We start from the raw sequence: 25702 nt of genomic DNA on the forward strand, positions 1-25702 counted from the left end.
GTTTAAATTATTGCCTTAAAATAATTTATAAAAGTTTGGCAATTCAGTGCAAAATTAATCAACGTATTAATTATGGATTAACAAATGAAACACAGCACTGCTTTTCAAAATGAAACAATGTTTAACTAACTTGTGGATCTTTGAAACCAGTTGCCTCAGTCCTCATTACCCTAATCGATTACTTCAAAGACCTTAAGTTAGTTAAAGATGACCATAGTCATCAACATTGAGGTGGGTTTTCAGGAACATCTTAAAGGAGGAAAGGTTCGAATCTGGAGGTTTAGGAACATGACGTTTGATATTTCAGCCACCACAGGTGGAATTTAAGAGGCCATAATCAAGTGAGGCAATTTCCAATATGTGGAGAGCAGAAAGATAAGACTATAGAAGGTTTAATTCGGGTGAGGATTTTTACGTTGAGGTGCCCTGTAGTGGGCGCCAGTGCAAGTTAGTCAGACCAGCTGAAATGGTGGGGAAATTTGGTAGCAAGTTAAAACATGGGCAGAAGAGGTTTAGATGAGTATGGATTTACAAACTGTGGAAGGTGCAAGGCTGGCCAGGAAAGCAATAGAATAGTTGAAATTAGAGGCAAGATACAGATGTGGGTTTCAGCAGCAGATGCACTGGGGTAGTGAGAAAGCCAAGTGATTATGGAGGTGGTTATGCCTTTGGAGTATTGGAACTAGTAAATGAATGAAATGAAATTCAATGTCAAAATCAACATGGTTGCAAACCATCCAGCTCTGCTTTTGCAGGATGGGAGTGGCAACCTAGGAGTGTTTACAGTTCCCACCGAGTGTCACTATCATTCTGTCTAAAGTAATTAAAGTGGAAAATGTTATCTGCAGAGTAGAAACCCTCCGTTGACATGAACTTCACGGTACTTAATAAACAACATTACTCTAGATGTCAGCTGATTTACATCAGGGAGACTAAGCGTAGGTTGGGCGATCGTTTCGCCGAACACCTCCGCTCAGTCCGCAATAACCTACCTGAACTCCCGGTGGCTCAGCACTTCAACTCCCCCTCCCATTCCCAATCCGACCTCTCTGTCCTGGGTCTCCTCCATTGCCAGAGTGAGCAACAGCGGAAATTGGAGGAACAGCACCTCATATTCCGTCTGGGGACCTTGCGTCCGGATGGCATTAACATTGAATTCTCCCAATTTTGCTAGCCCTTGCTGTCTCCTCCCCTTCCTTAACCCTCTAGCTGTCTCCTCCCACCCTCCCATCCGCCCGCCCTCGGGCTCCTCCTCCTCCTCCCCCCCTTTTCCTTCCTTCTCCCCCCCCCACCCCCCATCAGTCTGAAGAAGGGTTTCGGCCCGAAACGTCGCCTATTTCCTTCGCTCCATAGATGCTGCTGCACCCGCTGAGTTTCCCCAGCAATTTTGTATACCTTCGATATTCCAGCATCTGCAGTTCCTTTTTGATTACTTCAAATAATGTTGTTGCTGAATGGGTCTGTGCTCATTTGTCTAATAGCATACTGTTGAGTGGCCAGCAACATTTTTATTACATTTAAGGCACTAATATTGATGTTACATTTCCCTGGAGGCTCTTTGAATTGGCCTCAGTGATATAGTTGGAAAAACAACAGAAACCACTGATAAACCAAGTAAATGGGTTTTTAAATATTGCACAACGCCAATGATAAAGACTATGATTTCATTCAAAGCAGGAAATGAAAACTTGGTGCTGGACAACTCCACAAATTGATCAAGTAGAATGATAACTATGACTTTACCTCCAATGCTGTTCTAACCGTTTGTTCAGCCCTTAAAGGGAAAGAGCTCAGGGTAGACAGCACCTGGAAAAGCAAACAATAGACATCTCACATTCCTGCCATACAGAACATTCTCAAAACACAAAACCCTTTCCCAATTTCCATTTCTGTGAAAATAACAATTTTTCAATGCACGTTTCATAACCTGCAAACCCACACATGTTTGGGATGTGGGAGGAAACCGGAGCATCCGGAGGAAACTCATGCAATTACAGGGGGAACGTACAAAGTCCACACAGACAGCACCCCAGGTCAGGATCAAACCCAGCTCGCTGGTGCTGTGAGGCTGCGGCTCTACCAGCTGTGCCAGTGTGCCACCCTGGTTGGGTTGACCAAGTAGGTTATTGCTCTGCGTCTACCCCAAATCAGGCTCTCTGTCAGCTCCAAACTGCTTTTAACACTGTGCAACGTAACCTGTGTGATTTAAAACTTTATTTAAACTTGTTTTAAATGCTGACAAGACAAAGCTCATGCTGTTCACTAAAGCTAAATCAAAGCCCTTGGACCTCCCTCCTATCACCACTTTGCAGGGCTCTGTGGTTGAATCTGTGTCTCAATATAAATATCTGGGAATTATAATTGACGATTCTCTCTCTTTTAAACCTCATATCCAGCAACTTGTGAAAAAACTAAAGATAAAATTAGGTTTTTACTTTAGAAACAAATCTTGTTTTTCTTTTGAAGCCAAAAAAAGACTTGTTGCTGCAACGTTTATGGCTGTGTTGGACTATGGTGATGTTTTATTCTTCAAAATGCCTACAGTCTTTGGACACGGTCTACCACGGAGCACTGAGATTTGTTACTAATTTTAAAACCCTCACGCACCACTGCTCTTTGTATGCTCAAGTTGGATGGTTTGCCCTGTCCACCCACAGACTCCATCATTGGCATATCCTTATTTATAAGACTATCCTCGGTGTTCTTCCTTCATATCTGCAGAAGTATGTAATTCGAAAAAGCACAGGAACTTATCAGCTCCGCTCTGAGGACTTGTTCTTACTAACTGTACCTAAAGTCCGTACTGAACTGGGGAAAAGGGCATTTAGTTATGCTGCTCCCTTCGCATGGAACCAGCTGTAGAATGAACTGAAACCTAAGGAGCTGGTTTCTATAAACAGATTTAAATCCCTTCTTAATGATGTTGAAGTGGGCTCTTCTGTCTGTACATGCTTTGTTTGATGATGTTCTGACTGTGACTCTATTTATATGTTCTCTGTTGTTTTTAAATTATTGTCTGTAACTGTGGAACTGTGCTGCTGCCTGTCTTGGCCAGGACTCTCTTGTAAAAGAGATTTCTCCTGGTTAAATAAAGGTTAAATAAAAAAATAAAAAATATTGCAGCCTCCGTGCCTCAGGCCTCCATCTCTTTCGGGAAAAACTGAGTGCTCAATGGCTTTTCAGATGCTTCTTCACCAATTCACTTGGTCTTGAGCCAGGAAAACCAATGAGTCTGGAAGGATTTAACATATTTGCAAGCAGGTCTCATGGACAACCTTAAATTATTTTCTTTGCCCTGGACATCAGCTTTTTAAAAGAGCTCAGAGTGCATTCCTGTTCCCAGTATTTGGGAATACTGCTTGGATGTGCATCTTAGTCATAATGGACATGTTGGGCCAAATAGCTTATTTCCCTGCTGTATGATTCAGCAATAAATGGTAATCCTTACCTTCAGCACTGACTGATGCAATTTGTATAATGAATTCACTACTGCCACATTTCTTCTCTGTCCTTCTGTTAAAGGCCCAATCACTTGACTTGCATCTCCCTGAGTAGATAGCTGTAAAAAAAATAGAAATCCCTAAAATTGCTATGAAATACCAACAATACAAGCATAATGGAGGAGGAGATGTGATGTGCTCCTAGAAAAATGGCCCTATCACAAAGCCATGTTATCTGTGCATGTGTCCAGAACCATAAGAAAAATACATGCTGTGATGGTTACTATTTTTTCCACATAAATACTCTCATGTCAATGATGCTATGGACAGTTGAAAGTGATGTCACATTTATCCCACTTTTCTTTTTCCAGTAGATGTAGAAGATATATATAGTACTCTGGTCAATATCTAAAAGAATTAAGGTCATAAGTGACATCAGTAGAATCAGGCCATTCGGCACATCAAGTCTGCTCCACTATTCAATCATGGCTGATCTATTTCTTCCTCTTAAACCCATTCTCCTGCCTTCTCCCCATAACCTCTGACACCCGTACAAATCAAGAATATATCCGTCTCTGCCTTAAAAATATGGAGATTTGGCCTCCACAGCCTTCTGTGACAAAGAATTCCACAGATTCACCATCCTCTGACTAAATAAATGTCTCCCTATCTTCCTAAAAGACCATCCTTTAATTCTGAGGTTCTTTACTCCTCGACTCTCCCGCTAGTGGAATCCTCTTCACACCCACCCTATCCATGCCTTTCACTATTCTGTATGTTTTAATGAGGTCCCTCCCTCATTCTTCTAAACTCCAGCGAGTACAGGCCCAGTGCCGACAAATGCTCATCATAGGTTAACCTACTAATTCCTGGGATCATTCTTGTAAACCTCCTCTGGGCCCTCTCCAGAGCCAGCACATCCTTCCTCAGCTATGGTGACCAAACTTGCTCACGATATTCCAAATGTGTCCTTACATTCCAAATGTGGCCTCATAGAACGTCAGCAATACATCCCTGTTTTTGTATACAAGCCCTCTTGAAAAAAAATGCAAGCAATGAGTTTGCTTTCATTATTGCCAATTTGACTTGACATTTTGGGAATCCTGCACCAGCACTCCCAAGTCCCTTTGCACCTCCGATTTCTGGATTCTCTCCCCATTTAGAAAATAGTTTATGCCTTTATTCCTATTACCAAAATGCATGACTCCACACTTTGCTACACTATATACCAACTGCCACTTCTCTGCCCACCCTCCCAACCTGTCCAAGTCCTTCTGCAGAGTTCCTGCTTTCTCTACACTACCTCCCCATCCACCTATTTTCGTATCATCCGCAAACACGGCCACCAAGCCTTCAATCCTCTCGTCCAAATCATTAATATACAACGTGAAGAGTAGCGGCCCCAGCACCGACCCCTGCGGAACTCCGCTAGTCACTAGCAGCCAACCAGAAAAAGCCCCCTTTATTGCCACTCTTTGTCTTTTGCCATGCAGCCAACCTCTTATCCATGCTAGTATCTGCCCTTTGATATCGTGGGCTCTCATCTTCCTGAGCTGCCTCACGTGAGGCACCTTATCAATTTCGACTTCCTCATTCACAGACCCCAGACTGTTAGAATTGGTGGAAATGTGTCAGCCTCGATAACAATCAGCACGGGAGCACCTCAAGGCTGCGTGCTCAGCCCCCTGCTGTACTCTATACTCATGACTGCGTAGCTGGTCATAGTGCGAACTCCATCATCAAGTTCGCTGACGACACCACAGTTGTGGGACGTATCACTGATGGGGACGAGTCAGAGTATAGAAGAGAGATCGACCGACTGACCAAATGGTGCCAGCACAATAACCTGGGCCTCAACACCAGCAAAACCAAGGAACTGATTGTGGACTTTGGAAGAGGTAGGATGAGGACCTACAGTCCCGTTTATAGCAATGGGTCGATGGTGGAAAGGGTCAAGAGCTTCAAATTCCTGGGCGTGCACATCTCTGAAGATCTCTCCTGGTCCGAGAACACTGATGCAATCATAAAGAAAGCACATCAACGCCTCTACTTCCTGAGAAGATTATGGAGAGTCGGTATGTCAAGGAGGACTCTCTCTAACTTCTACAGGTGCACAGTAGAGAGCATGCTGCCCGGTTGCATCGTGGCTTGGTTCGGCAACTTGAGCACCTAGGAACGGAAAAGACTACAAAAAGTAGTAAACACTGCCCAGTCCATCATCGGCTCTGACCTCCCTACCATCGAGGGGATCTATCGCAGTCGCTGCCTCAAAAAGGCTGGCAGCATCATCAAGGACCCACACCATCCTGGCCACACACTCATCTCCCCGCTACCTTCAGGTAGAAGGTACAGGAGCCTGAAGACTACAACGTCCAGGTTCAGAAACAGCAACTTCCCCACAGGTATCAGGCTATTGAACTCAACTCAAACAAAACTTTGAACATTAATAACCCATTATCTGTTTATTTGCACTTTATCCATTTTATTCATTCATTTGTGTATATATTTATACAATGGTATATGGACACATTGATCTGTTCTATATTCATGCCTTCTATATTCTGTTGTGCTGAAGCAAAGCAAGAATTTCATTATCCTATCTGGGACACATGACAATAAACTCTCTTGAATCTTGAATTTAAACTGAGGAATAAAATCTATTGCCTTTCCCAGTCTGGTACATGTGAAATTTCAGGCCCATAGAAGCCTACATATCTCTTTGCTCTCTGACAGGGCCGAGCAAGCCACTTGGTTCCAAGAGACTAGGCAGAAAAGTAAATATCCATGTTCTATGAAAGATTAGGTCTGATATACGTTGCCCCTTGCGTTCACTGTTACTGTTCACCACTGCTGCAAATTCACAGGCCAATCATCAAAGCTGAGGATAAAGGGCCCTTACGTTGCTCATCAACATTAAATATTAGAACACAACCAACTCCAGCTAAACTCCGAACCACAAATTTTCTTGGTTGCACTAGGGACATTGGGCGTTGTTGTCAGGCGTATTTTGCACTATAATGTTTTTTTTATTTATTGAACTTCTTTTTTGTGCTTGTTTATTATGTTATCCATTGAGTACTGAGTTTACAAACCTGTAGTGCTGCTGCAAATAAACATTTTACTGCTCCATTTTGACACATTAAATTGTCTTGACTTGATCTCCAAAATTCTGAAACAGAGCCCGAATAATTGTCCATATCATTGATATTTATTTCCAAAAGCAGGCCTTTAGTGGAATCCTACAGCGTATACTGCTACCCTTAATTTTGTACAAGCAACCCCTCCTGTTACAGAATAAAATATAAACAGCACCTTCTTTTCAACTTGGATTTCTAGAAGCATACACAGATGAAGTGGCTTTGCGTTGTGGAAAATTGCGGTGTAGCCCATTTCCTTGCGACACAACCCTCTGTAATGCAAGGATAGCTTGTAGCTCAGATAGGTCTAGAATCCGGAAAATTAATTAGAGTGGTATAGTGATCAAGTTATTGGGCTGATAAATAATGTCTGGACTGTTGATCAGGAATCACAAGTTTGATTCCTGCCAAAGCAATATTTTAAAGAAATAGAAAATAAAGGCATTTACTTTACTGGTAAGGATTAATCTCCATTCTTTCATAACAAAACTAAGGATGAAATTGCCCATCCTTACCAAAGTCTGGTTTCTGTGTGACTGCAGACACACCAATGTAGGTGACTTTGAACTAACCTCAGATTATGTCAGTTTAGGAGGGGAATTAGCGATACACTCCAAATCTCACCTTGCCAGCAATGGCTAGATCCCAGGCATGAATATAAAAAGCACCTGACTGAATATCTCCCCAATTGTGGCTGGCTTGGAATAGATCACTGTCCTGTTGATTTCACCATTTGAAAATGCCTTTGCTCAGTGATGAATATGACTGGTAAATTATCCAATTAAAATATAATTTGCTACTTAGGAAACAATGTTACAGTCAAAAGATAACGTTTGAATCACCTATCATTTTACAGTCCAGTAAGAACTTTATAGCCTTTGATTTTGTAATGAACCAACCCCAGTGACAGATCCATGCCATACTTACAAGTTGTTCAGATTTAACTCCAAATAAATGAATAGTTTTAGCAACATTCTTTGCAACAGCCAGACTCAGGTTTGGATCCACAGAGGCCACATTAAATTCACTGAAAATAGAGAGATTTACATGTCAAAACCAATTAAAAGTCTAAATTATGGTTTACTTACAAAATAAGTATATATTTTACCTATCAGAAATGTGTTTTAATACATCTTGTTCTATGGAAAGTGCCTGCCTAAGAATTGTATCTCTATATTCTAAATGTATCTCTGTATGTCTAAATGTCTCTCTCAGCATTCCAGAAGTTGACCACTCTCTTTGTAAAACATTTACCCCCATATCCTTTTTAAGAATCAAACCTATGCTCTGTTCTTTTGGACATGGTAAAACGATTCTGACACATCCACACATCCTAAAACCTTATATACATGTATCAAGTCATCAGCCAGATGGAGAATTTCTGGACAGAGTTCAATTACAAGGCATTGGCTCCTTCAGAGAATTTCAAGAGCTATGTGGAAATTCAAACTTGGACAGAGATTGAACAGAAACATTCCACACTTGACCTGTTCAACACTTGTTCTAGTTATTGGTTAGTCCAAGCAGGAAGTACACAAGGACACGGTATGGAACGGTGTCTTGTCCCAAAATCATCCCTCTCATTACCACCCCAACCTATGGTTAAATCCATTACTGCTTCCACAGTAAAAAAAATAAGGAAGCTAACCAAAGTCCAGATTTTTTGTTTATTACATTTGAAATTTTTACTCAAATTTGTGCTTTATTATGGAGTAACCTAAATTCCCCAAGCTGACTTTAGATAATTAGTATCAAGCTCCTCTAGAACTCTTAAGTAGTTCATTATTTCTAATTATGTGTGCTACTTAGACAGACACTAAAAAGATCCTACCAAGTTGTGCTGACTTAATATCAATTAGAATATGGTGATGAATGAAACTGTTCTCACTAATTAATATTCTCATCTTTCTTCATGGCTCGATTCTAATTTTCTACAGCTTTAATTGAGGGTGCAAAATAATGGTCCATTTTTGTCTAAATGGACTGTCATTTTAGTCCATTCTAGAAATGTAATCCTGTTTCAGTTAAAGCAGTCTGTGCCTTCTCCCTGTGTCCGTGTGGGCTTCATCCAGGTGCTCCGTTCTCCTCCCATATCCCAGACAATCGGCCTCTGTAAATTGCCCCTAGTGTTCATGTTCATAAGTTCTAGGAGCAGAATTAGGCCATTCGGCCCATCAATTCAACTCCGACATTCAACCATGGCTGATCTATCCCATTCTTCTGCCTCCCAGCGTATAGGGAGTGGATGAGAAAGTATGATAACATAAATCCAAGTGTGAACGGGTGATTGATGGTCGGCGAGGACTCAGCCGGCTGAAGGGCCTGTTTCCATGTTTGTATCTCTAAACTGAACTAAACTTGGTTTAACTGTTAACAGTTCTAATTTTGTTCCATGTTATCGCACTTTCTCATCCACTCCCTACACACTAAGACCAATTTACAGAGGCCAATTAACCTAGAAACATGTCTTTGAGATGAAAGAGGAAGCCGGAGCATCCAGTGTAAACCCACGCGGTCACCAGGAGAATGTGCAAACTTCACACCAACAGCATCAGAGGTCAGGATCAAACCCGTGTCTCCGGCGATGTGAGCAGTGGCTTTACCAGCTGCGCCACCGTGCCACAGCACAAGTGTTGCACCAAATGATTACCCAGCAAAGGGCTAGTGCTAAATAATATGGGAAGGAGGTCATGGGGAAAATATACCATATGTTATTAAATTCTGGGGAAGGTATTTAATCATTAGCACTTCATTATATGGAAGTACTGGCAAGCCTTAAAGTGGAAGCAGTTTTGCAGCACAAAATGTTATGCATTCAACCTCAACCCAAGGATTTGAAAATGATCAAAGATGATTGGTCTGATTTATTAATAGGCGAAGGATAGTTAAGTAGACAAGTATCATTTTAAATACTACTTCAAAAAAAGTCCCAGTTGTGGAATACTGAATTCTGCTCCAGGTGCAAAATGTTCATATAACCTGTCTATGTGTGGCTCCTGTCTGCTCCTCTCCCAGTCAAGAAAATTTGAAAGTTAACATATGGAAGAAAATCAAATAGTTAATGTAACTCCAACTATGTTTAAACGGCGTCTCATGGACCTCTAAACACATCTGGAATTCTCTCTTAACAGGATTTATCTTCAAAGCATTTGAAAGCAAAGGTGTGTGTGATTATGTAGAAACAAGGAACTGATGGTGCTGGTTTACAAAGTGCTGGATTACCTCAGTGGGTCAGACAGCACCCATGAAGTACACGGATATTAGGGTGACCCGAAATGTCTGACCCGCTGAGTTATTCCAGCACTTTGGGTCTTTTCTTATGTGTGAGATTATTCCTATCTGGGAGATTTGCACTTCTTTACTCCGACTCTGACAATGCAGTTTTCAATAAAGAATATAAATTTGCATAATGTATTCTGAATTGGTCTTCAGATCTAGATACATGCAAAGATTTAAACTGATTGAAGTCAAAATGCAAATTAAGTGTCTAGGATCATTGGTAGACAAAAATCAAAGGTAGACATAAAATGCAGGAGAAACTCAGCGGGTGAAGCAGCATCGAGAGAAGGAATAGGCGACGTTTCGGGTCGAGACCCTTCTTCAGTCTATTCCTTCTCTCCATAGATGCTGCCTCACCTGCTGAGTTTCTCTAACATTTTTTGTCTACCTTCGATTTTTCCAGCATCTGCAGTTCTTTCTTAAACAGGATCATTGCCAGTATCATTTACTGCAAAGAAAATGCAATAAAGTTTAAATGAAGTTTCTTTGTAGTTGTACTGATATGAATATTTAAATCCTAAAACAATCGTAAACATGGTTAGCATTCAACATAGTCAAAGAACATTCTGGTTATAACCTTTTGTTCATTATATCTGTTAATTTGTTATTTTAAGAAACTGATGAAGCTGTTGCTAATCAGCATTTGCTTTTATTTCAAATTTGCAGCTTAAATTTTTTTTTTTTTAAATCAACCTTTTTGTCAGTCTCATATTTATTTTAACCTACCGATTTGCTGTTGTGGAAAGCAGGACTATATTTGTAATTAAATAATGTATCAGATAATTGTAAATTGAGTTTCAGTGGGCTCTAAAAACAAATAAATGAACTCATTATATTCCATTCTTGCTGGGCACTTGGCCAGTGAACTCTGGTCTATTTTTAATGATATAATTCCAAAAGAAATTGGCTTCACCAAGTGATTTGCAAGTAACCAGAACATTCAGTAAGAGTGCAGAAATATATGTAATTAGAAAACCCTATCACACTTTGATGTGCAGACCATCTTTTATATGCTATTGTTATGGATAACATGACATTTAATATTTTCTTGATAATCAGTCAAAATGAACCGGTGAAAGAATTAAAATGGAATCCTGTAATTTATGATAATAAAGTCATCAACAAGTTAATTAATCCATGCATACTTAATTTTGTAAAATGCCCTACCTTGTAATTGTTTTAATGATGCTATCAAGTTCATCATTTGAAGGTGGATTACGGCCCCCAGGAGGAAAGACAAGGTTGATTGGGTCAAATAGACGTGATAATGATTTTGAGAGGTAAGCAGATTCATAGAATTGCAGAGAATCTTTCAACGCTTTTTCAGGGCTAAGGAAATAAATGATTGTTGGAATTATAACTAGCCTGATAACTTCAACAGCAATTACATTCATTGAAAATATCTGTTCAGATCTCCCTGAACTCAGCCCACTGTCCTCATTTGACCACCTGTGGAGGCCCGATCTCACTCACCCTCTGTGCCCACAAGCCTGTCTCAGTGGTGGCACCATAATGCGGAGGCCCCCACACTATCACACCCGACAGCTCCTGAGACTGTTTAATGTGTAAATGACTCTGACATTTGGAAATATCAACAGGCTATTCAAATTAGTTTAAATAAAGATTAAAAAACTTAATTGAAGCATAATATATTAAAATATAAAATGTCATCATGAAACTAAAATTAAAGGTACTGACTTTGTCTCAGTCAATCTGATCCAATTCCAGAGGGTTTGCGAAAGTCCAGCCTTTACTTCCATGTGAATGGCTGAACATGACCTCAGCTGATTAAAAACAATCTCTCCCCCAGATAATTGTATTGAATTATTGTCGCTATATGCCGTGCCCTCTATAATGTTTGGGACAAAGACCCAATATTTATTTATTTGCCTCTGTTCCACAATTTGAGATTTGTTATAGCAAAAAAAATTGGATGTGGTTAAAGTGCACATTGTCAGATTTTAATAAAGGCCATTTTTATACATTTTGGTTTCACCATGTAGAAATTACAGCAGTGTTTATACACAACCCCTCCCATTTCAGGGCACCATAATGTGTGGGACACAGCAATGTCATGTAAATGAAAGTAGTCGTGTTTAGTATTTTGTTGCATATCCTTTGCATGCAATGACTGCTTGAAGTCTGCAATTCATGGACATCAATAGTTGCTGGTGTCTTCTCTGATGATGCTCTGCCAGGCCTGTATTGCAGTCATCTTTCGCTTATGCTTGTTTTGGGGACTAGTCCCTTCAGTTTTCTCTTCAGCATATAAAAGGCATGCTGTTCAGATCGGGTGATTGCATGGACACTCAAGAATTGACCATTTTTTAAGCTTTGAAAAACTCCTTTGTTGCTTTTGCAGTATGTTTGGGATCATTGTCTTGCTGTAGAATGAACTGCCGGACAATGGGTTTTACATGAAATATTTTTCAGCCAAACCTATTGTTATGATCCTTCAGCACAAATTGACACAATGCACCAAATCTTGGCACACAAAACATTTTTTGATTCTCGATTATTAAACTTAAATAGATAGAAACGGCCACCTAAGTTGGAAGGGCGAAGTGTAAAGATGCATGAGAGGCGGGAACTGAACCAGCATCGTGGATGTCAGAGACAATAAATTTAAATGCAACTTACTCGTAATCCTGTTTCTTCAACATAAATAGATCCTGTGCGTCTTCCTCTTCTATTGGAAATTCAGGAGGCGTGTCAGTAAATCCACCAGTAGTTACACTACTCTGTATACTATGGCTGTATTGCTGCAAACGTTTCCACAGATCATTATACAACCGCAACAACTTTGGATATTCCCCTTCGAATGCTTGCTTCAGAAATGAGGATGCTGAAAAAGATAGTTTATCTCCTTAAAGCTCATCAAAATCACCACCATTTTCAACATTAGAAATGTAAGGGTACACAAAATTGCTGGAGGAACTCAGCGGGTGCAGCAGCATCTATGGAGCGAAGGAAATAGGCAACGTTTCGGGCCGAAACCCTTCTTCAGATGTAAGTATTACCCCTACCGCCTCAGCATTGCTTGCAGCATTTATTCTGCAACTGAGAATATAATAATTAATCTCATCGATTCCACTAAATTGAGATACAAGGCTTGAACATGATAATTTCTTTTTGACCTAAGTAACCCAATGTCGTGACCTTACTAGGTGAATGAGGTGGCAAATACAATACAACTGCTGAATAAAGCATTGTGTGATTACAAAAGGTGCCTGCCAAGAATGTGCAATCAGAGCAGTTGGGTGCCACATGGATTGGTGCTGGGGTCCCAGCTGTTTACAATCTATATCAATGATTTGGATGAGAGGCTCAAATGTAATATATGCGAGTCTGCTGAAGCCAGCTGGCAAAGTAGACTGCGAGGAGGATGCAGAGAGAATTGAGGAGGATGTATCGGGCTAAGTGTTTGAAGCCAGGGCTTGGCAGATGGAATATTATGCGGCAAAATGTTATCATTTTTTTAAATGGTTAGAAACTGAACAGGATTGGTATTCAGATTATCTGGACATCTTGTACAGAAATCCATGAAAGTTATTGTGTCGGAAGGAACTGTAAATGCAAATGCTGGTTTAAACCGAATATAGACACAACAAGCTGGAGTAACTCAGCGGGTCAGACAGCATCTCTGGAGAAAAGGAATAGGTGACGTTTTGGATCGAGTCCCTTCTTCAGACTGAAGGTCTGAAGAAGGGAATAAAAAGGGTCTTGACTGAAAGTTATCGTGCAGGTACAGAAAACAATTAGGAAAACAAAGATCCCAACCGCCTCCCCCTTTGGTGGCGGCACTTGGAGGTGGACAGGGACGGCCAAGGCAGCGGGGCGATGTCGTCCGAGGAGCTCTGACCTACCTTCCTCCCCACCTCGCCTCTTCTCTCTCTCTCTCTTTCTTGGATGTCCCCCTCCACCCCTCTTATCCTGGGTCCCCCTCCTCTCCATCCCGCACTGATCCCCATTCCCGCCTCTTCAGTCCTCACTGACATCCCCTGTGCTCCCCTCCCCATCTACCCCCCCAATCTATTTATCCTGCGCTGATCACCCTATCCACCTCTCATTGATTCTCCTGCCACCCCCCCATCCATACATACTCCAACCAACACGTACTAATTCACCTGCCTCAATCCATCCATGCCGTACCGATTGCCTTCTCATTTGACCCATCAAGTCTGTATCACAGAGTAATTGCGCCCCCCCCCCCCCCCCCCTCCACCCCACACTGATTCACACACACACACACCCTTCCCTGACCCTATTGTGCTGGAAATGTCTTCAGAGCGAACATTGACTATGTTTGATAACGGAATGCAATCAAATGTGTTTTAATTCCCAATGTTATTATTTGTTTTAGTCCATAAAGATGGATTAATTAAATTGTGAACACGTGAAACATTAAAACCGCAGTGTTCGATTGTCACTGCTACCGTTGACACGTTATTACAGAATTCATTTTAATGGCAAATCAATGCTCTTAATATGGAGTATCAGTACTGTAGTTATTTAATGAGCAACATTCACAACTATACGTTGGATTTATCCAGGTTTTACTTCTACAGTCGGTCATATACATCACAAATTTGGTCAGGAGATATTTCAGTTGAAATTTTAACGTTCATTCTGAAGTGGGAATGATGGAAACAGTGTTTATCAATAATTTTTTTATTTATTTGGTGAGTACAAACTGGTGTTCACAACACGTACATCTAATCTGAATGTCCGGTAATGTGACGTTTTGACACCTTTAAACATATTACCAAAGAACATTTGCTGCAGTTATGTCCTTTGGCCATCTCTTGTCAGTTAGTAATGTTTAACCTGTCAGATGGGTATAGTTGGTTTTAAGAGCTATTATCATAAAATGCCTTTAGAAATTTCCATGCAACCTGTATATTTTGTTATGGATAAATTATGTGGGAAGCGAGAGTGTTTCTGTGCGAATAAGAATATGGCCATGTCATGGTAATTTTCGGTCCTTCACAGAAAACATGTTTGCGTCAATCTGTAGTGTACATGGTTAAGCATATATGTTACCATGGTCCAGGATTTATTAACACAGGTTGATCATACGCTGAATAATCCAACCACATTTTTGTTTGGAAGTGGAAAGAAATAATAGAAATTGCATTAATTGCAATGTGTAAAAAGAGTTGAGATACTGTATTATAATTTTGCTGCATGTCATTGTGGTTTATATCATGTCTTGATTGGTGAATATGTTTAGTTTGTGACTTTATTTGAAGCAGAAATAATATGTGAATGCTTCATTGAGCATAATTCCGACTGGTAACTACGCATTTCGTCCGAGCACATTATCGCACGCGTCATGCAAGCCATCTTAAATGACCACCTAAACTGTCATTTGGCAACCTAAAAAGCTGCCAAGGTTGCCCAGCTGGCAACAGGGCAAAAAAGTTAAACGAGAGCCCTGCATTATGTACAATTCTGGCCTTCCTACCATAGATAGAAGGATAGAACGAAGGTTCATCAGACTGATTCCTTGTATTAGGAAAATTAAGGAAACTGAGCTTCTATTCTCCAGTGTTCGGAAGAATAAGAGGTAATCTCATGGACACAGAATTTTTGAAGAGTTTGAAAGCCAGAATTGATGGTTAGCCTGGTTGGTGTGTCTAGAATGAAAGGTTGGAGTCTTAAAATACGAGGTCTATTTTCTGGACAGAGATTGAGAAATGTTCTAACCCTGAGAGTAATCAATCTTTGCAATTCTGGATCCAAAATGGCTGTGGGCACTCGGTCTTGGATGGTATTTAAGTCAGAGATCAATATATTTTTGATAAAGGAAGTCAAGCAAAATGGTATTGGTGCAGGAAGGTGATGCTGAAGTGAAAGATTAGCATGATCTTACTGAATGACAGATCAGCAAGAAGATGCAAAGTATGTAGTACAATACTAGAATATAATACTGTATACAAGCATCTCTGAAAAACATGGATAAGAGTCATTTTGAGTCAGGACTCTTTGAGACCCTCCACCTCCCATTCCCATATTAACAGTTGCTAACCATTTTAACTCACCTTATCATTTCCATATTGACTCGGCGACCATTTTACCAAACATTTGTTTTTGGTCCACCAAGTCTTGCTAAGTCTCCCAGTTGCTAACCACTTTAACTCCCCTTATTATTCCCACACTGACCATTCTGTCCTGCGCCTCTTCCCTTGTCAGAGCGAGGCTACACGCAAACATTTCATTATTCTGTTTTGTTTTATACAAAAATCCAAGGGCCAAATATACATTGTACGATTAGAAAATAAAACAGTGTTCCCCGTACAGTATTTAACTGCCTTCATACTTTCTCCCAAACATTAAATGAGAAACACCAAAAGCATTAGGGTTAATATTAAATTAAAGAATCTTAAAAGTATCCTTCTTTGTAAATATACGTTCCACATACTGTATCTTTACCATGTGCATATGGGTGCTGATGTATCTGTCTATGGCAGGAGTATGTTTACATGGGAGTGCACACAAACCTTTGTTTAATTTTACTATATATTTTTGCATTTTAATTAACATACACATTTGATTAATTTGTGCTGCTTAGCAAACAAAATTAAAAAAACATCACAAATAATTGTTTCACAATATTGTTTCTTTAACCGTTACCAATATATCCATTAATTTGCAATCTTATTCAAAATAATTTACATATCAGTATTAAGTGTTGTTCAATTCCAGAGCCAATACGTATTTTACACCAATCTCCATTAGAAATCTGATGAGGGATGAGATCAAAACCCAATTTGATTATGTCAATCCTAGCCCTAGGACAATGTGGTCCATCACAATTTGGAATCTTGGCCCAGCATGGCACTCACGTAAGCCAGTTTTGCATTACCAACATGGTGCTGAAACATGCAACACTTTGAACTGAGTGCAAGCATACAACATTTTTCTCAAAGCCACCAGAACCCCATACAGCAGGGTTCCACGCGACATGGGGCAGATCATGTGCATTAATATCAACTCAATGCAATTGATTTCACTCAGAGGAGAGTACCAAGGTTTAAGTTAAAAATCCAAAAACTTGAGTACACAACCCAGGCTATCACATTAGTACATACTGAAGGAGTACATCCAGGTTCAGGAACAGCTTCTTCCTCACAGCCATCAGGCTATTAAACTCGACATCAAACAAACTCTGAACTATAACAGCCTATTGCTCTTTATCTGTTTATTTATGTGTGTATATATATGATCTAAGCTATTTAGATACACTGAACTGTTCCGTATTTATGCTTACAATACTCTGTGGTGCTGCAGTAAGCAAGAATTTCATTGTCCTATCTGGGACACATGACAATAAACTCTCTTGACTCTAATAATAACATGACATTCATGAAAGTACTCAATTTACTTAATTCTTTACCATTTTCAGGGGAAAGTTGCAACATATAAAAGTCAATGGAGGACTTACAGTTTGTTGCTTGCTGAAATTTCAGAGCCAGCATTGCAGTAACAGAGTTCCAGAAAACATACAAAATGTCTGTGTGACTATCCTGAGGAAGGAAAATCAATGCACATTTTCAGTTACTTGCAGAGATTGAGTATCTATAAATATTATTTTAATCAAAATTCCATTGACTGAGAATGTATGCTCGGCAGCAAAGTAATGTGCCTTGTAATCATTTCAAAGTATTCAAAGGTTTTTATTAGTCACATTCACATACACCGAGGTGTAATGAAGTGAAATGCTTTTTGCCATTTTGCAGCACACAAAAAAAGAATACAGACATAACACCAATGAGAGTCTTAAACACAAAGAACATCCCCCCACAATGGCTCCCACCATGAGGGAAGGCACAAAGTCCAGTCCCCAACCCCAGTTCACCCATAGTCGGGCCTATTGAGGCCTCCACAGTTGCCTCTACGGAGGCCCGATGTTCCTGGCCGTTCTCGCCAGGTGGTGGTGCTCCGGCGTTGGGAGAGTCCTCACAGCGGCATGGGAACCCTGGAACGGCCGCCTCCGTACTGGAGGCCGCGGCTTCCAAAGCCGACAAGGCCGCGCCGGATGGAGCTCCACAACTGCCGATCTCGTCGCGGGTTTCAGGGAGAACCTCGCAAAATTTAATGTGATTTGTTTTCCCTTTCGCGTTTCCAGTGCATGCTGCTGTCAGACATCAATCCAACAACATCCAAGCTGTACAGCCATTGATGAGCAGCCTATGGTAACTCTCAAATACAGCACATTGGGAAGCAACTTTGCACATTGTTAAAAAAGTATTAAATAAAGATTAACGCCAACACCAATAAGATTAAAACATGTTTGAAAATCCTTAACATTTTAAAATGCTCAAATAAAGAAATTACATGTATATACAACTATGTTTTTTAAGGAATAGATATTTAAATAATTTAAGCCCCTTAAGTAATGAAAAAATGTTAAGGGCCTGTCCCACTTTCACGACCTAATTCACAACCTTTTTTACGTGGACATTTTTCATCAGGCTAGAAAAAATGCCCCGACCTACTTGATGCCACGAGTACCTACGCAGGCCCATACAAAACTTTCCAAAAAGGGGGGTGGCATGACAGGATTACAAAAAAATTAATGTGAAATAATGTGCGCGCTGCGCGCATCACAAGCGCGAAGCTCGATGCCAGGGTCCAGGGCCCGCTTAAGGGCCCTGGAAGCTCTGGGGTTTTAGATGTTCTCTGATGCATTCTGAGCCTTATTTTGGAGCATTTTTGCACCAAATTTATGACCAATATTTCAGAAATTAACAGGAATCTGAGGTAGCTTTTTCACACAAAGGGTGCTGGGTGTAGGTATGTAACAAGCTGCCAGATGAGGTAGTTAAGGCTGGGACTATCCTAATGTTTAAGAGACATTTGGACACGTACATGGATAGGACAGGTTTAGATGAATACTAGACCAAGTGCAGACCCGTTGGGTCTACTCCCCCAACGCAGCCGTTCCCTACCCGTAGCCCCCATGGGAGACATGGTTCTCCAACTCAAGCGACTCAGGAATCAGCAGTGCGGCTGTTTTTAAATGGCGCGTTTGAGGCGAGATGCGGGCGCCAGCAGCCGTTATGGTCGCTGGCCAGCAGGAGACGACAAAATGAGTGAGTGGGGGGGGGGGGGGAGAAGGATTTTTATTAAAAATGTGTACATAAACACGACGAAATTTAATAACGAGTGGATACTTGGAATGAAAAGTGAAATCTCTACCGAAATGGAAAAAAACTCGGCGTTTCTGGGCCTCACGTTGGCATAGCAACGAATCAAAGGCTGGCAGCCACAAGTCAGGCAGAAACACACACAACCAGCCAGCAGCCACACAGTTTTAATATTATACTAGACCAAGTGCAGACCCGTGGGGTCTGCTCCCCCAACGCAGCCGTTCCCTAGCTGTAGCCCCCACGGGAGACGTGGTCCTCCAACTCAAGCGGCTCAGGAATCAGCAGTGCGGGTGTTTTTAAATGGCGTCTTTGAGGCGAGATGCGGGCGCCAGCAGCCGTAATGGTCGCTGGCCAGCAGGAGGCGACAAAATGAGTGAGTGGGGGGGGGGGGAGAAGGATTTTGTTAAAAATGTGTACATAAACACGACAAAATTTAATGAGGAGTGGATACTTTGAATGAAAAGTGAAATCTCTACCGAAATGGGGAAAAATCTCGGCGTTTCTGGGTCTGGTGTTGGCGTAGCAACGAATCAAAGGCTGGCACCCACAAGTCAGGCAGAAACACACACCCACACACAGCCAGCCAGCCAGCCACAGAGTTTTAATATTATATAGATAGATAGATAGATATAGATGGGCCAAACGCGTGTGAGTGGGACTAGTTTAGATGGGACCATTCTTTACAGACTGGGGTCTGGCTGTGTTTGTTGGGGAGGGGGTACCAGGGTTACGTTTCTGATTTTCAAACCTGCAGTAAAACTCATTCAGGTTGTTGGTCAGCTGACGATTGTCCAAAGAGCGGGGGGCTTTCCTCTTATAGCTGGTGATTTCTTGCATTCCCTTCCAAACTGAAGAAGAGTCACTAGCTGAGAGCTTGCTCCTCACCTTCTCAGAGTACCTTTCCTTGGCAGCTCGGATTCCTCTTCTCAGCTCTTTATCGATTAGGTTATCTTTTAACTCTTTAACGATTAGGCTATTGACGCATATTTGTAGGGGGTGACGTGGGCCCAGCGGGGGTGGCGTGGGCCCAGCGGGGGTGGCATGGGCCCAGCGGGGTGGTGTGGGCTAGCGGGGGTGGCGTGGGCCCTGCGGGGGTCCAGCAAGGGTGGCGTGGGCCCAGCGGGGGTGGCGTGGGCCCTGCAGGGGTCAGCGGGGGTGGCGTGGGCATTGCGGGGATGGCGTTGGCCCAGCAGGGGTCAGCTGGGGTGGTGTGGGCCCAGCGGGGGTGGCGTGGGCCCTGCAGGAGTCAGCGGGGGTGGCATGGGCCCAGGGGGGTTGGTGTGGGCCAGCGGGTGTGGTGTGGGCCAGCGGGGTTGGCTGGGCCCTTCGGGGATGGCTTGGGCCCAGCGGGGGTTGCGTGGGCCCAGCAGGGGTGGCGTGGGCTCAGCGGGGGTCGGCGGGGGTGGCGTGGGCCAGCGGAATTTTTTTTCCCCGGGATTTTTTTTTTCCCCGGGATTTTTTCTTACTCGAGGGAAAATAGGGAGGTGCGGTCGCACCCAACGCACCCCCCCTTCGGACAGCCATGCTACGACTAGCATCACGGCCCTCTACGACCTACTACAACCTCGTGACGACAATGCTGCGAGTATGAGTCAAGGGCAAACTCGGCAGAGGTCGTGAGTTGGGTCATGAAAGTGGGACAGGCCTTTTAAGGTTATTTTATAGAGGAACTAATTCATAACTCCTGACTCATATTCGTTCAAGTGGCTTCAGACTGCAGTGGAGAAGTGAACAAACAGTACAACCCATGGCCGATTGACTAGGAAGATATCAAACTTTGATCATACCTTCTATTCTCCTTTATTTTCCCCTCTTCACCCTCCACCGCCGTCGACCAACTCATATTGGTCTAATTTGCATTAGGGCCAAAAGTGAGACTGCGTTCACCATTATTAATATACAAATCAGACAGCAACTTTGTGTATCTTCACATGTAGATAAAAGCAATAATTGCCAAGAGAATCAACACCAGAACATATCACGGCCGTGAAGCTGCAATACTTTCCAAATTGTTAACCCATAACCGAAAAGAAAGGTAGAGACCTCCCATTCTAGCATAAATTATTTTGTGTTGGTTTTAAACTTAGTCTGTTACCTCCCTTCTTCTTAATTCCATCTTCTTTTACCCTCTCTTTGCACTTGATTTTGCAATAAATTACAGTGCCCTCCATAATGTTTGGGACGGATGGCTTTACAGGTGTTTGTAATTGCTCAGGTGTGTTTAAATGCCACCTTAATGCAGGTATAATGGGCCTGTCCCACTTAGGTGACTTTTTAGGTGACTGCAGGAGACTGCAGTCGCCACATGGTTGCCACATGTTCGCGGGTGGTTGCCGTTGAGTTGCCTTCATGGTCATGAGGAGTTCCTGCATTCTCGGAACTAGTCACGGCCTCATTATGGCCGGCGCGAATTTTTCAACATGGTGAAAAATTAGCAGTGACTAGAACGAAGCCGCCATGGAGAGTAGCGAGAATTCTCGTGCCGTAGGTGGGTCGCCTGGAGGTCCCAGTGGGTTGCCAGGAGGTCGAAGGTTCTCGAAGGTTCTCGAAGGTTCTCGTAGGTTGTAGCCGGTGCTGACCGGTGAATTTCATTGGCACATTGGGGAAAAAAAAAGTAAGCGGTAGTTTTCAGAACCATGGAACCACTGGTAATGTTAATGTCCGCCGAGCTTCACAGCCGTGTATCTCTGGTTTCTTAAATGTTGTCTCCACTCCTTCTCTCCTTCTCTCCCCTTCTCCCCCCCTCTTATAAAGGACTTACCGCACACTGTGCTTTTTAGCTTCTTAATTACAGCGCCAACCTTCCTGTTCATCGCAGTGTGTGTCTGTATCACATTGGCTTTGCACCGTGTGAATTTCACTCAGGCAGCGCTTCCCCCACTTGCCCTGTCCCCCGCCTGCATAAAGGGCTGGTGAAGGAAGGTGGGTGTGTCTGTGTCTGTGTGTCTGTGTGTTCGTGTGTCCCTGTGTTCGTGTTCGACTCTGACAGTTACCGTTCCAGTTGCCGGTTTTTCAGGCGACTGCCGGCAACTTGACAGTTACCGGCAGTCGTCTGAAAAATCGCCACAAGAGAACTCACAGCACCTAGTCTTTCCTCCAGTCTTTCCATCACCTTTGGAAACTTTTATTGCTGTTTATCAACATGAGCACTAAAGTTCTACCAATGAAAGTCAAAGAAGCCAGTATGAGACTGAGAAACAAGAATAAAACTGTTAGAGACATCAGCCAAAATCAACTGTTTGGAACATCATTGATATATAGTAATCTGGTGCCAAGTGTAATTAGAGAGAGGAAGTGGAACTCGAAGCAGGCAGAACAGGAAGCACAAGCAGCTTAGAGGCTAACAAGACTTTGTTGGTAAGCTGCAGCAAGGGAAATGAGGCTTAAGGGCCTGTCCCGCTTGGCCGTCAATTGCCCGTCACGCAGATGGCGCGCAAAGATTTTGTACATCACAAAATCCTGTGACGCCGCGCGCGGCTGCTCGTCACTGCCTATGTCATCACGCACCATGTCATCACGTCGTGACTCGTAAATGATGTTGCGTAAATTACGCGCAAATAACGGCCGAGTGGGACAGGCCCTTACGATCTCAGCACAGGAGTACGGCAGATCCAACAGAGAGGAGGAGATTGGTTGTCGAGCAACGTCGTCAGGAAGAAGCAGTCGGATGTGTAAGGGCAGTGCTCAGGTTAAGCAGGGACAGTGGATGAACTGGGAGAGTGTAGAAAAGTGGAGGTTTAGCTGGAGGAACCTGTGGTGCATGGAGGCGGGTCATGTAAGTTTGCTTATAAGGGCTATTTATGATGGGCTGCCATCACCCCAGAACCTTATACAATGGGATGGTGGGGACCCAGCGTGTCCCTTGTGTTCAGAGGTGGCAACGTTGAAGCATATTTTATCAGGATATAGGACTAGTTCTTCCCAGGGTCGGTATACTTGGCGGCAAAACCAGGTATTGAATTGCATAGCTGCAGCAATTGAGAGGAGTACAGGCGAATTCAGTAGGCATCCGGACTGGGAATGCAGCAATTAATTTTATCCGTGAGGGAGAGAAAGATAGAGGAGGGAAGTTTGCAGATAGTTCAGGCCAGTTATAGGGAGCCAATGATTGGGAGATGTGGATAGATTTAGGAGGAAAGCTTGTTGTTCTGCAGGAAATAATTACCACTAGTTTGAGGCCTGATATAGTGTAATGGTCAGTTAGTCAGCAGAAAGTGTATTTTATAGAACTGACGGTGCCTTGGGAGAACTTATGGGGCATGAAAGGAAAAAGCTTAGATATGTAGACTTGGCAGCAGAAGTTGCGCAGCGAGGATGGAGAGTAAGACTACATCCGGTAGAGGTGGGTTGTAGAGGTTTCATAGCGAGATCGACCACATCACTATTTGGGGAGCTAGAAATTTGCGGACAATTTGCGTCAGGCTGTAAGGCAAATATCAGAGGCAGCAGAGCAAGGCACTAGATGGATTTGGTGGAGAAAAAAGTGTCAATTGGGGGCAGAAAGGAAACGTATGACATGCAGTATGTGTATTCCTTTGTAATTGTCGTCAGTGCAAGTGTACCCTGGTCTTATGCAATGGTGATATTTGTGATGTTACAAGCTTAATGATGGGTTAGGATTAGTGGAAGATAGGATGCAGGTATTTAGCATTTGTTAGAGTGAGCTAATTGGCAGCAGCTTTGTTTATTTAATGGCTACTAGTAACATAGTTGGTGAGAGCAGGTATTGAGGGGGGCTGTTCTGGGTTGCCAGAACCAACTGTCATGGGCCTAACACAACGAAACACCAATGAAGGGAGATGCCCACTTGATAACCCCAATAATTTACTTGCATCCGCAGGATTAGTTATTTTTAAGAGCTAATATGTAGGTAACTGGGTTTTATTTGCATATGGAGTCATTTATTGTACGTTGGTGTATTTAGCTAGATAATACTTTGGTTTCGGGCTTGGTTTCTTAGCGCTTATCCTGAAATTATAGCACAAGTACTTTGTGTTTTATTTGTAATATCTGGAGGCCCCTAATGCCTCTTCACAACTTACTTTCCTATCTTTGTGCCTTAATCAAATTCAGCGACCATCTGGCAGTACCTTAATTCAGTTATATGAATTGTAAGAGTTGGGGCCCCCACACCAATCCCTTCGGCGCTACTTGTTACCTTTTGCCAAACCACAAAAAGAACATTTATGCCTACTCATCCAATCTCCAATCACGTCAATATGCCCCCACCTACAACATGAACTGTTATTTTTCACAATAACCTTTCATGCACTCTTAATAAATCTGCCATGGGAGATGTTCTCTTGTTCTGAGGTTTATATGTGGTTTGCTTTCCTTCAAGGGTTGAATAGATTAAATAAAATGTATAATTATAAAATCTTAATGCTGGAATTATTATATATTTTTTTAAACATTGTAATTGTACCTTCTTCCACTTTGTCCTCTAGCATCTCGTTCCATATGCCCATCATCTTCAGTGTGGGGAAAATGGTCCCCTCAGATCCCATTTAAATCTTTCCCCTTTTAACTTAAACCTATGCCTCTAGTTTTCGACCCTTTACCATGGGGAGAATGACTGTGACTTTCTACCCTCTCTAACCCCTCATACTTTTATAAACCTCTATAAGGGTCATCCATCAATCTCCTTTGATCCAGGGAAAATATTCGCAGTTTACCCATATTTCTCTTTCTAACTCAAGCCCTCTAGCCCAGGCAACAGCCTTGTGGACTTCCCTGCATCCTCTTGAGCTTTCATCATTTTTAGTGCAGTAAAACATCATTGCATCTGGCGCCAGCACCAAATATCGCCCCACTAAAAAGTGAGATTGACAGGAAACAAATGTCAGGATTGCATGGCTACTACCTAAAAAAAATTGCATTAAATTGTACCCTGGTTAAATTGTCTGACATGACCATTCTCAATTTACTGCAATGGTCACTACTTCAATGTAAGGTAGTTAAAGAACTGCAGTGGCCCTTAGGGACATTTCCATGGCAGCCACCTAGCAACAACACATATTATGTCTGCACATAGGAGACAGAGGCTGAAGAAGGCATAAAGACAGTGGCGATGTTCTCTGGGAGAGAAAATTAAGTACTGTTGAATGGGATGCAGGGGACAGAAACCAACTGAGCAATATCAGAAAATAACATAAGCTACTAGATGTGCCGAGATATTACAAGCTATATTACCTTGGCTATTTCGTCAATAAAACAGACATGTGTCACAGGATCCCTTTTCTTTGTCAAGACCTTCTGTAAGTGCTGTACCTAAGGAAAATAAATCATCAGTTTTGCATCAAAGTGTACAGAAATAGGAAGACATCAATACTTGTTAATTGCATGTGCTATCTTCTTCATTCTTCAAATGAAATTCAATAGTATTGAATGGGAATTGTTGTAACCCCACAATGGATTATTTCACAAAATTGTAATTGTAAGATATAGGACTTCCGCTCCAAGATATTTTCTCAAAGATTCCGTAATTATTTGCTTGAAAGAGAAATTCAGGTTATGAAAATTATCACTGAAATAATAAATGTGGAAAAAAAGCATCCAAATCTTTAGTTCAGAAACTGATATGAGTGGTATCTCCAAGTATGTATGCTCATTGAAAGCACAATAAAGTTGAAACAATGGTAGACTGTAAAATCAGTGGGTAATCTGGGAGGCAGTGATGCAGTGCTTCCCA

The 25702-nt window shown here is 42.1% G+C and overlaps 1 protein-coding gene across 2 annotated transcripts in view; it reads right to left on the bottom strand.

Moving 5' to 3' along the window:
- cog5 (component of oligomeric golgi complex 5) overlaps window positions 1–25702 on the bottom strand; it is a 111440-nt gene that overhangs the window by 15578 nt on the left and 70160 nt on the right. For both annotated transcript variants that reach the window (XM_033039707.1, XM_033039708.1), the window contains exons 10-16: window positions 25204–25281; window positions 17304–17385; window positions 12497–12701; window positions 11024–11185; window positions 7505–7604; window positions 3449–3559; window positions 1744–1806 (exon numbers count right to left, since the gene is read on the bottom strand). In XM_033039707.1, coding sequence (XP_032895598.1) covers window positions 1744–1806; window positions 3449–3559; window positions 7505–7604; window positions 11024–11185; window positions 12497–12701; window positions 17304–17385; window positions 25204–25281 — 801 coding nt within the window. The remainder of the gene's footprint in view (window positions 1–1743; window positions 1807–3448; window positions 3560–7504; window positions 7605–11023; window positions 11186–12496; window positions 12702–17303; window positions 17386–25203; window positions 25282–25702) is intronic.

The sequence above is a fragment of the Amblyraja radiata genome, chromosome 21 (genome assembly GCF_010909765.2).
Source record: "Amblyraja radiata isolate CabotCenter1 chromosome 21, sAmbRad1.1.pri, whole genome shotgun sequence".
In the NCBI taxonomy this organism is placed as follows: Eukaryota; Metazoa; Chordata; class Chondrichthyes; order Rajiformes; family Rajidae; genus Amblyraja; species Amblyraja radiata.